Source organism: Desmodus rotundus, chromosome 12 (genome assembly GCF_022682495.2).
Source record: "Desmodus rotundus isolate HL8 chromosome 12, HLdesRot8A.1, whole genome shotgun sequence".
NCBI classification, from domain to species: domain Eukaryota; kingdom Metazoa; phylum Chordata; class Mammalia; order Chiroptera; family Phyllostomidae; genus Desmodus; species Desmodus rotundus.
Genome location: NC_071398.1, coordinates 97,325,756 through 97,338,210, shown reverse-complemented (window position 1 = coordinate 97,338,210; position 12,455 = coordinate 97,325,756). Strand labels below are relative to the sequence as shown.

The 12,455-nt window shown below is 42.3% G+C and overlaps 1 protein-coding gene and 1 non-coding gene across 5 annotated transcripts in view; both read left to right on the top strand.

The window, feature by feature from the left end:
• Positions 1-12,455, top strand: part of PRRC2C (proline rich coiled-coil 2C) — a 76,697-nt gene that overhangs the window by 36,216 nt on the left and 28,026 nt on the right. For all 4 annotated transcript variants that reach the window (XM_045189626.2, XM_024553468.3, XM_024553464.3 and 1 more), the window contains exons 13-18: positions 2,011-2,180; positions 3,399-3,642; positions 4,592-4,802; positions 5,986-8,232; positions 10,229-10,437; positions 11,779-11,933. In XM_045189626.2, coding sequence (XP_045045561.2) covers positions 2,011-2,180; positions 3,399-3,642; positions 4,592-4,802; positions 5,986-8,232; positions 10,229-10,437; positions 11,779-11,933 — 3,236 coding nt within the window. The remainder of the gene's footprint in view (positions 1-2,010; positions 2,181-3,398; positions 3,643-4,591; positions 4,803-5,985; positions 8,233-10,228; positions 10,438-11,778; positions 11,934-12,455) is intronic.
• LOC112299206 (small nucleolar RNA SNORA38) lies at positions 11,538-11,668 on the top strand. Its single transcript, XR_002974236.1, has one exon. It is a non-coding gene; the product is annotated as a small nucleolar RNA SNORA38 (small nucleolar RNA).

Genomic DNA, 12,455 nt, shown 5'->3' with positions numbered 1-12,455 from the left:
TTAACATTCAGTCTAGTTGGTTCTTCTTTTATTCCTTATGTTATACCACTAGGTTATTTATTTGAGATCTTACTTGATTAAGAGTGTGTTGCTTACTTTCTACAGATTTGTGAATTTTCCAGTTGTACTTGTTACTGGTTTCTAACTTCATCCCTTTGTGGTCAGAGAAAATACTTCATATCGTATACCTGTCTTTTTAAATGTTTCAAGACTTAATTTGTGTCCTAACACATGGTCTGTCTTGAGAAATGTCCCGTGTGCACTTGAGGAGAATGCGTGTGCTGCTGTTGGGTAGGGTCTTCTGAATACGTTAGCTCTGGCTCCTCCATTGTGTTAAGTTCCCCCTTTCCTTACCGTCATTCTGGTGATTCTCTCGTTGGGAGTTGGGTATTTAAGTCTCCAGCTGTTAGCATGGAATTGTCTGTCCCTGAAGTTCTCTCAGTATTTTGCTTTGTATATGTTGATGGTCTGTTATTAGGGGTGTTAAGTATTCATAATGGTTGTATTTTTATTTAAAGTTGGTTTTGTCTGATACTAGTATAGCTACCCCTGCTCTCTTTCAGTTCCTATTTCTGTGGAATATCTTTGTAACCTATTTGTATCTTTGGATCTAAGGTGAAGTTTTTGTAGAGAGTATTACAGTTGGATCACGTGTTTTTATTCATTCTGCCAGTCTGTCTTTTCATTGCAGTCCAGTTTAATGCATTTACATTTAAAGTAAGTATTGATTAGTAGGGACTTGTTTCGGTCATTTTGCCGTTGGTGTTCTAAATGCCTTATAGCTATTTCGTCCCTCATTTCTTGCGTTACTGTCTTTTTTATTTATTTGATTTTGTGAGATAAAATGTTGAATTTCTTTTTCATATCCTTTTGTTTGTATTTTACAGCCTTTGTGTTTGTTTTTACTGTGAATATTATATTTAACATTCAAGTTATAACACTCTAATTGAATGTATAACAACTTAATTTCAATAACATAATTTAGTCCTAGTTCTGCCAATGAGTACATGTATTAATCCTGAATAATTCACTTAGAGGTCAGTGGTGACTATATCCACACAATTTAATTGTTTTTTAATAGTTATTTAGTGGCACTTTAATTTTCATTGATATTGTACGTTGTCTGACATTTTATGTTCTCTGATGGTAGTTTAATTGTAACTAGGTTTATCAGTAAGGTGTATCCATTTGATTTTTAAGTGTTGTGCCTACTTGGCTGTCCTTTTCCTTCCAGTATTTTATTTTCCCTTTTACAGCATTCTTAATGTTGAATGTAATGCCAACAGGAAAATATGTTTTGTGGTTCTTCACAGCATAGTTTTACATTGGTAAAATTAACTGCCTTTTAAGATTCAACCCCAGTTCTCTGAGAAAAGAATTTGCAACAGGTTTGGCTTTGTAATTGTGACAAAAGACATTTTGTAGAACAAACGAGAATCTGGTTTTCTTCTCTTCTTGGCATGAGTATGGTTCTCCTTTTTGTGTAATCATACCTGACAGCCTCTCACAGAATAATGGCTCAGATGTTCTAAGACAGCCGGTGATCACTCTGTTGTCATCAGATTTAGATTAGTCCCTTGATCAAAATAAAACAAATAAACCAGTGTTTTCTATTTTAAGTATTTACAGGCCATTTGTGTCACGTCCTTGTACACCACAAGTAAATGTTGACAGCAGCATTAATATTTATTAAACCATGGAAGATAGTATTTGGATTGTTTTATTGTTGCAAAAAATCAAATACAGATTTTTGTTTGGTGAAGCATTTGGACCTGTAATCTCAGTATTAATAAGAATCCACCTTTGAGGAAATCAAAAGTTTTATTAATCGAATGTTACTTCGTTGATGGCTACCAATATCAGAATATAAAACAGTATTTCGGAGTATTGAGGAAGATTTCATCCTCCTTACCTTTTTTTATATATCTAATAGTTTCACTTCAGCACAAACATGTATTTGATAAGGGTTATGGATAAAACATCATTATCTTTGATCTCTTCTGTGGGCAGAGGGTGACCTGGTTTTCGCTAGACAAGACAGCAGTCGCAGTGATAAAGAGACCACACAGGTGGTGCACGAAACAGAGCCTGAGCCTGGTTCCCAGCCCCGGCCCGCTGTTCTGTCTGGTTACTTCAAACAGTTTCAGAAGTCCTTACCACCACGATTCCAGCGGCAGCAGGTAACGATGAAAACGTTTTGTCATGTACAGTTGGAAAGGTTTATTGCTCAGTAGTTGAGAAATACTTTGACATGAAACCTAAAATACACAAAGCACACTGATTTTCTCTAAAATTCTTTCCTGTATGAATTCTGTGTCATTTTTTTCTCTGTCTCCTTCGTAGATACCACATCCCTTTCTAGGGAATGGTTTATGTAGTGTAAGTAACGAGTGATTAGTTGCTTAAGTCAGGATGCCATAACCTTTGGTCTTTTGTCTTGCCACCTTTCACTGTTAGATGTCTTTTAGTTCTTTTCTGACGTGGTCACTGGCAAGCAGTGTCCGCGGCGTTGTGGCTGAGACGAGATAAATTCACGTGGACTACCAAGTCTTGTGGAGGAAAAGGGATAGTCACTCTGTCAAGGGGAGAGTGCCTTGACCCTTGCCTTGGCAGGCTTTTATTGGCTTAATTTGCATAGGAATACAGTGTGAATATGGAAAGCCTGTATTCATCAATCATTGTCAGGCAGTAATAATCAAATAGATAACATTCAAAGAACTCTGAGGGCTTATTTTGAGTCAGGGTCAGATAGCTAAAGGACCATAAAACTTTGGGGAAACAAACTCATTTCATGCTTGGACCCTTTATCATTTAAATTGAGGGTATTAGCAAAGCAGGTTTCACAGGATTTTATGCATTCTTTCTTAGGCCTCATGGCCCTGGGGAATCCGCCCTTTCCAGCACCGGGCTGCACCCACCTCCAGCATTGTTTCAGGCTTAGGTCGAGCAGGGGCAGTAAGGCAGCCAAGAGATTAGGAGACTTCTTGCAGACAGAATGAGGACTCAGGCTATGTTGAAGCCGAGGGGCAAGGGTCCATCACCCCCTTTCTCCACAGCCCCTCATGACCATGCCTGTCTTAGGTTGTCCCTCCCTGGAGGAATCTTACTCGTCATTGGCTAACTGGTCATGCACTGGAGGCCAGGCTGGGTGAAGTAAAGTGGGCAGAGGCGGTGCTCCTGCCAGGGATATAAGCTTTGTCTCCTTAGTGGCTTAGGGTCTCAAGGTCTTTCACTCAGCCTTAGCCATGAGGGGTTACAGTCTCTGAAACCAGGCAGGGCAGTTCCCAAAACTTTTCCCTGAAGGATTCAGAAGAGTCTATTATTTCTGATGAGATTGGTCATATTGATGTGTCATTTGGAACTGTAGAATCTCAAGCTGTGGGACCCTGCTTTTTCAGGAGCAGATGAAGCAGCAACAGTGGCAGCAGCAGCAGCAGCAGCAAGGTGTCCTTCCCCAGGCAGTGCCATCCCAGCCATCGGGGGCTGCCGTCCCGCCTCCGCCACACCGCCCTCTGTACCAGCCCATGCAGCCCCACCCCCAGCACTTGGCTTCCATGGGCTTTGACCCGAGGTGGCTCATGATCATGGACCCTCGAATGATGTCAGGTAGACCTGCCATGGACATTCCTCCCATTCATCCCGGTGAGTTGGAATCTGCTTTGTTGCATGGTTCCCTTACAATGATGGAAGGTGAAAGTTTTTCAGTTTCCCCCCATTTTAGTCTTAATTCCTTTGAGAGTTATAAGGACCTCTAGATTTTTAATCATAAAATTATGCAACTTTCATTTAGCATAGAGGAATTAAACGCCAGACACTGGTAAGATCAAATTACTAGTTATTTTCAGTTTTGTATATATTATTTAAAAATTTTAAGATGGAAAATTACTGTCTTATTAACAATATCTATTATTTGCTATATTGCTTTCTTTTGTTGTGGCATTTGAAATTTTCCATATATGTTCAAGCTTATCAGTTTTCTCCAACATTTACCAGGCTAACACTTGCTTCCTCATAATTTAGCTAAAAACAAATGACAAGCAGTCTTTTACAGAATCTATCAATAAATCCAGACAGTCTATTATCAAAATGATATCAAGGAAAATTAACAGGTGATAAAAACATGATCAGGAATCCCAGTGTGATTTTGAAATTTTAAAATTTAAAAGGCATAATTCATAGTGTATTAATCAACTAATTAAACTAGAGGAATAGGATTTTCTATAGGAAATTGTTTTCTCTAAACATATCACTGGTGGTGTAGTTCTCATTATGTTTATATTGGAGTGCAAAGAGTTACATTGCTTGTTGTCTGATTACATTTTTGTTCCTATACAGTAAAGTAGGCTGCTGTTGTGGTTCTGCTTGCTTTGCTTCCTCAGTTTTTAAATCTGTTAATTTAACAGCAACAATAAGAATCTCATTCATTACGATTGTCAACGATCATTTGTTGAGTTCATCAGTTTTAGTTTGCAAAAAGTATTTAACTTCAGTATAAAGAATACCAGATAGCAATTAATAACCTAGATTCTGTGTCCCTACGATTTTGTTTCTTTCATCCCCTGCCCCCATCTCTTTCTGACCCTCTGTGCAGGGATGATCCCCCCTAAGCCCCTGATGAGAAGAGACCAGTTGGAGGGGCCACCCAGCAGTTCTGAGCCATTTGAGCACATAGCTCGGTCTGCAAGAGATCACGCGGTTTCCCTCGCTGAGCCTCGCGTGGTGTGGGGGTCAGACCCCTACCCTCATCCAGAGCCACAGCAGGCCACCGCTCCCGAGGCAGCAGGAGAACCGGAGGCTGTGAGGTAATGACCAAACCTGCTGGTGAACCCAGCCAAATAGTGTGGTGAGAGAGTGCTGGTCAGCATCCCCAAACGCTGTTCTGACTTAGGGCCGAGCCACAAAGCTGACATCCTCCCGCTTCGTGTGTGAGTCGTTTCACTTTTGGACATTTATTTTTCTGGCATTTTTGTATTAGGGCTTTTTGTAAATTAGTTCTGTATACTGAATTAAATACTGAAATTTAGTGTTACACGTTAAAATTGGCAGGTTTCTAACCATTGATTAGGTGTTTGACATAGTGGCTGAAGTATTGATGTAATTCTTCCACTAATGAGAAACGGCAGACATTTCATTATCAGTATCTTGTGGAAGTTTCTAAAGCCAAGGTGTAAGACGTAATCTAATTTACAGAGAAATTTTAAAGTGGCAGACAGTTGGTCTTAATTTATATCCATAAAGCTAGAATTTCTGCCCTTTGTACATTATGATATTTTAATAATTCTGATTCTTTAGGAAAAATGGACCTACTCAAGGTACTCTTTGTAGGTGGAAACTATTAGTCTTGATGGATTAGAAAGTCACATTAGCATGCATGGACTGAAGGAATGAACTTTAAGTTTTAAACTGCGGGGGGGCACACTCTCTGAACAAAACTTGAGGCGTGCAGCACACTGTTCGTTCTCAGCACAGTGCTACACAGCAGCAGAGCGCTCCGGACCTTGCTTGTCTTGCCCTGTTGAAATGTGCCCCACTTAGGAGCAGCTCCTCAGCCCTCCCCCCGCCCAGGCCCTGGCCGTTAGCATTCTGCTCTCCGCTGGATGAGGTTGGTTCCGGGATGCACCTCCTGCAGGTGGGGTCATGCAGTGTCTGTCCTTGTGTGACCGACCTGTTTCTCTTGGCATCACGTTCTTATCCATGTGGGAGCTTGTAAGATTTCCTTGTTCTTTTTTTTAATGGTTAAATAACAATCCATTAAATGTAGATATACTACATTTTCTTAAGTTGTTCATCCGTCAGGGACATTTAAATTGTTTCTACCTCTTGGCTATTTGGATAATGCTGCACTAAACTTTGTAGAGGCAGGAAGATACTCCTTAGGATTAGAACCCATTGTTTCTTTGAAAATTAGAGAGTTACTTAGCTGTGCACTACACGTCAGAAAGATACTGCCTTCGTGGTTATGCCTTTGAATTCTCACCACCCTAGGCCCGAAGCCCCGCTGGATCAGGAACCGGTAACTGCTGCGTATCCTGTAGAGCATAGTCAGTTAGACGTGCATCCAAAGGCAGACTTCGTCCGAGAACCCAGCGAGGCCGAAGTGCAGAAGTTCCTGAGCAGATCTGTGGAAGACATTAGGCCTCACCACACTGACGCAAATAGTCAGCCAGCTTGTTTTGATGCTCCCGATCAAAAGACCATTTCCACTCCTCAGGAAGAGCGAACTTCTGCTGGAGAGAGTCAGCCTGCCCGGAAAAGAAGTGTTTCCCATGGATCCAACCATACTCAAAAATCAGAGGATCAAAGAAACGAGCCCTCTGCAAGCATTCCTAAAGTAACCAGCAGGTGCATTGATTCAAAAGAGCAAGCAGAAAGGTCAGAGGACAAGCCAAAAAAGGATGGCTTTATACGATCTTCTGAAGGACCAAAACCAGAAAAACTGTATAAACCTAAATCGGAAACTCGCTGGGGCCCAAGGCCAGGCTCCAGCAGGAGAGAAGAAGGTAATGATAGGCCTGTGAGAAGATCGGGTCCCATTAAAAAGCCTGTCCTTAGAGACATGAAAGAGGAGCGAGAGCAGAGGAAGGAGAAGGAGGGAGAGAAGGGAGAGAGGGTCACTGAGAAAGTTGTAAAACAGGAAAAAGTAGAAAAGAAAGATCCTCTTCCTCCACCCCCACCACCTGCAGCACCCACTCAGCCACAGTCGGCTCCTCCACCACCTCCCCCAGAACCGGAGACTTTGCCTTCAACAGAGACCCCCACTCTGGTGCAGAAGCCACCTCAAGAAACCGAGAAGCCCTTGGAGCGTGGAAGTAGTGCTGAGTTGGAGCCTGTGGCCAAAACTGTGAGTCAGACCATCACAGCACCAACCATCAAAGAAGAGAAACAGCCCGAAAAAGTTGTTGGCAAAGACCTTGTTACAGAGAGGCCTCGACCAGATTCAAGACCAGCAGTTAAAAAAGAATCAGCTTTACCTCCCAGGACCTATTGGAAAGAAGCCCGAGATAGAGACTGGTTTCCAGAGCAAGGATACAGAGGTCGCGGCAGAGGAGAATATTACTCCCGGGGCAGGAGCTACAGAGGCTCTTACGGAGGGCGGGGCCGCGGGGGACGAGGGCACGCCCGAGAGTACCCTCAGTACAGGGACAGCAAGCCTCGCACTGAGCATGTGCCCTCGGGGCCTCTCCGACAGCGCGAGGAGAGTGAAACTCGCAGTGAGAGCTCTGACTTCGAGGTTGTTCCCAAAAGAAGACGACAGCGAGGTTCCGAGACAGACACAGACAGTGAAATTCACGAGAGTGCAAGCGACAAGGACAGTTTAAGCAAAGGTAAACTTCCCAAAAGAGAGGAGCGGTCTGAAAACAAAAAAGCTATAAAGCCTCAGTCTTCTTTCAAGCCTGAAAATCACATCCGAGTAGATAACAGACCTCTGGACAAACTGTACCTAAGGGATGATGATAAATCCAAACCAGGTTTCCTTCCCAAAGGGGAGCCCACCAGGCGAGGCAGAGGGGGCACATTCAGACGCGGCGGGAGGGACCCTGGTGGCCGCCCCTCGCGCCCTTCCACCTTACGCAGACCTGCCTATCGGGACAATCAGTGGAACCCAAGGCCGGTCGAAGCTCCTAAACCTGATGATGGAGAGCCACCAAGAAGACAGGACCAGTTCATTCCTGTGCCAGCTGACAAACGACCTCCCAAGTTTGAGCGAAAATTTGACCCAGCTAGAGAGAGGCCCCGAAGGCAGCGTCCTACCCGACCACCCAGGCAAGATAAGCCTCCTCGATTTAGACGGCTCAGGGAGCGGGAGGCAGCCTCAAAAACCAACGAGGTTGCAGTGCCCACAAACGGCACAGTGAGTACGGTGGTTCAAGAGCCAGTTACTACTGCTGGGGATGTTTCTGGGAATAAGACGCCAGATTTATCCAATCAGAACTCTTCGGATCAAGCAAACGAAGAATGGGAAACAGCTTCGGAAAGCAGTGATTTCAATGAGAGGCGGGAGAGGGATGAAAAAAAAAATGCTGATTTGAATGCACAAGCCGTTGTGAAGGCTGGAGAAAATGTTTCAGCCCCAAAAAGAGAAACAGCAAAGAGAAGTTTCTCTAGTCAGAGGCCTGGCGTGGACCGCCAGAATCGGCGTGGCAATGGTGGCCCACCCAAGTCTGGAAGGAATTTCTCAGGTCCTAGGAATGAAAGGAGAAGCGGCCCACCATCCAAAAGTGGGAAGCGAGGGTGAGTACTTTGTTTCACATATAATTACTTTCACAGATTTACAGAGGCCCAAAGTAGACTTCTTGGTTGAACTGTGCAAAGGAGCCAATCTAGGTAGAGGAGGACTCGTTATCCTCCCCAGATTCTCTTCTCTGTTCTCAAAGTGTGAGGGAGCCTGAAATAGAGGGGTTACTGTGTCTCAGGAGAATCTGCCTGCCTGTTTCCAGAAGAGGCCTCTTAGGAATTTGTGCCTTTGGGGAAATCTACACACCTGGGGCCGGGAAGGCCCAGTGTTGTCCTGTAGTCAGTCCTCGCACTGGTGCTGCTGAGTAGGCCACCTTCCTTCCTCGTGCACTCTGGTGTTCACAGGTGTCCTCTGAAAACTCGATGTCGTAGCATAAACTGTATCATCACTCTGTATCGGAGGGAGTGAACGTGGAGTGGAGCCTTAAGGATAAGTTAACATTCCCCTTCTAGCTGCAAACGCACAGTAAATGGTCCAGCCACAGGGGGACCCGGACAGCACAGTTCTGCCCTGTCAACAGCACGGTGCCACCCGGCCACCAAGGCTGTCAGTGACAAGTACCGGGCCTCTGGCTTTTGTTACAAAGAATTTTTCTAAACTCTGCCAGACTTAATCTGTCCTTTCAAATATTAAAATGTTAGTTCTAGTAAATTATTGATTTCTTTAGTATTGTAAACAATTATAAAATAGCAGTATGCCTGCTTTTAAATCTAGGCTTTGGTACTTAATAGTTATGTAAACTCTCCGCTTCCTCATTATTAACATAGGGAAAAAGCAGTAATACTTACAAAAATATGTAAAGATGCTGATGTGGTATTTGTGAAGCATTCAACATAATACCTGGTTTATATATAGTAAGCAACAGTTATGGTATGCTTTTTTTTTTTTTAACCAGAATTCCCAGGTTTGGAGGCTGAGCTGATAAGAAATTTATTTATTTAGACGATAGTATATTAATCTTCATTGGCTAGTTGTATATACTTAGCATTTCAGGTTATTATATCCATCAGTGAAAAAACCTTTTCACTTTCTGATAATTTAGAAAAAGTTGTAGGGAGATATTTAAAGCCCAAAAGAAGGACAACATGTAGTTAAATACAACATAGTTATGGACTGTATACCTGAACTATTAGAATTTTGAATCATACTTAATGCAGACATTGAATAGATTTCATGCAGTGTAGATTTCAACTACTGAGTAAGACTTGGTTGCCATGTAAATGCTGACAGTGTTGAACCTGCAGAAATAGCAGGTGTAGTTAAAGTGAATGGTTTGTGAGTCCTGCTTAGAAGAATTGAATTCATCCTTCATATGTTTGAGGTCATGCTTGTCTCAGGCACCTGGTGAACTTTTATCTTTAGTGAATGTATAGGCTAAGATGAAAATGAAGTTGTAAACCCATTTTCCATGGTCTATTTTCATAAAACTTATGAAATGAACCCAAGAATAAACTTTATTATGAAACAGAAACTGTAGACATACATATGGTTTGTGAAGTGAATTGTCTCCATATAAAAGTTTTTGATATGTTTACATTAAATGTACAAGTCTTATTGAACTTTAAAAAAAACTTACATAGAAGAAAGCTTTTCAAATCTCTTTCATATGCTGCCCTCTTGTGGAGAAGATCTAGTAGTAAATACTTTGGCCTAGCTCGCATTGTAACTTTTCTGCCATAAAAAATGTTGCTTTCGCATTTATAACATGTTAGGCAAATAGACAAAGTAAGAACCTTCAGGGGGAATGATTAGAATTCTAGAATTTAATTGCTGGAAAGAAGGACTCTAGGGAGCTAGTTCATCTCCTTCCTTGGAAAGCTCAGTTTTAATGGCGTTTTACTCAACACAAGTCACTAAAGCTCGTTGGTTTTGAGTTAGGGTCTTCTGTCCCACCACTATTTCTTCTTAGACTAGACTTTAAACACGTCCAGTAAAGAGCTCCCCTGCGCCCTGAGTGTGGAATTAGTACTCTCTCACGTTGATACTCCACAGGCCATTTGATGAGCAGTCTGCAGGCAGCCCTGGTGTGGATACTGTTGGTGGCACCTCTGCACACCACCAGGAGGGAGCGCCAAATGGCACCGGACAAAAGAACTCCAAAGATGCTCCCGGAAAAAAAAGAGAAGACCCCAAAGCAGGCCCGAAGAAACCCAAAGAGAAAGTAGATGCGCTGTCACAGTTTGATCTCAACAATTACGCAAGTACGTCCTAGGTTTCATTCATTTATTCGTTCACCTGTTTGTTTCATTGAGTTGGGTGCTATAAATGAAGACATTCAAAAAAGGAAAGAATAGAAGCTGAATATGAATCACTCACTGATGTAACTGGAACTAAAATAACATGTGTGTATATGTGCTGTGTCTTAAAGAAATGTTAAGCCTCATTGAGTTAGGACCTTGATAAGATTGGTATCTAAGATACAGTAAATAGGGAATAAATGATAGGAAAGGAGGCAGTGTTGCTATGGATGCTTTCAGAAAACCATGGACTGATAGGATATCAAATGCAAAGGATGACAAGCAAGAAGAAAGTGTGTGATGAGGAAGTGAAGGAATGTCTGTGAGTAGATACTTAGGTGAAAGGGAGCTATTTTTCACTGGCCCAGATGAGACTTAAACTTGAAACACTGAGTAAAATGGAGAGATTTACTGAGCTAGAACTGGGCAGTAGGAATGGGAAACCTCGGTTAGGCACTGTGTATCCGAACTGTTTTCCTTTCTTTCATATTGTTTAATGTACCTGGGATATATGATAATTTTAACAAGATAGCCAGAATAATTGCTAGCTAGACAACAAGGAGAGTTATCCGTGTGCTGGGTTGTCATGTGCGCACATCCCCGCCACTGTTTTTAACCACCACACGCTGTTGACACTGGTCTACATAAAATGAGCCATAAGCACCATGAGGTTAGCATGGCTAGTCACAGCCTCACCGAGCAAACCCGAGCTTACTGTAGCCTTGGAAAAAGAGACGCAGCAGTGTCTGCCTCTTGGGGTGGTTGGGTGCAGATGGGGTAAAGTGCCGTGTAGTCTCTCCAGCCTGGTGCGGGGCTCACTCAGGCTGGGGAGGGGTGGGGTCAAAGGGATTTGACTGGACAATAATAGGGTGATTTTGTTTTGTAGAAATACATTACCACTGTATTGCTTAACAAAAAAACATATCACTCAGAGCAGATAATTTTAGGGCTTTTATTTCTAACCTTCTTTATGAAACCTTTTCAAGTCTTACTAATAAATGGACATCGTCTGGTACGAGAAATGGGACACACTGTGAGTCACAAGAACTAGATCTTGTCTTTCATCCTCCTATGAAGGCGTGTCTGTGGTTCCCTGTCTTTGGACACGTAAGAATTGGAGGCAAAGAAATGTGGACTTGGAGAAATCTGGGGCCAGCTTACTCCCTGCAGGCTCAAGATCAACCATCCCACATAGAGAAAAGAGAAAAAGAAAAAAAAAGAACTAAATCTTGTCTTTCGGACTAAGCACGTCTCATTTATCTTCTCTATTAAAAAAAGTATTTTAAACCCTGTCCATACCCATAGGCGTTGTTATAATTGACGACCATCCTGAAGTGACAGTGGTTGAAGACCCGCAGTCAAATTTGAATGACGATGGGTTTACTGAAGTGGTGTCCAAAAAACAGCAAAAACGGTTGCAGGATGAGGAGCGCCGCAAGAAGGAAGAACAAGTCATACAGGTTTGGTGTTTCAGCCCCTTGCTGGTTATTTCATTTGTGCCCAATATATATTAGCAGGTTTCTATCTATCTGGAAAGTCAAGGCTCTATTTGTTATTCGGGTGTTGAGAATGTTGATTTTCACAACTTTGCAACTAGTATTGAGATGAATTTTAGATAGAATATAATCACTGTTTGGCTCAGCACAGACCATCTCTACTTTACCAACATATTTTACATTCCAGTACCAATCACCCTGTTTACCCCACGTTGCTCCACATCCGAATTAGAGTTAAAAAGATTTGTGTCTTGAAAATCTAACAGACACAACTGTCATGATTTAATAAATTGCAGATTCTTGACTTAAAAGTCTGTATTGTAATCTAAATTAGTTCGCTTGGTTAAACATATCATAAATAAATTATTCCTCTGAAATCAAGCCAAACACCCATTTTGCTAAATGCTGATGCATGATAAAAACAAGTAGAACACATGAATCACAGTGCTGGAGCTCTAATAGATGAGAAGGCTGCGAAACGGGAGA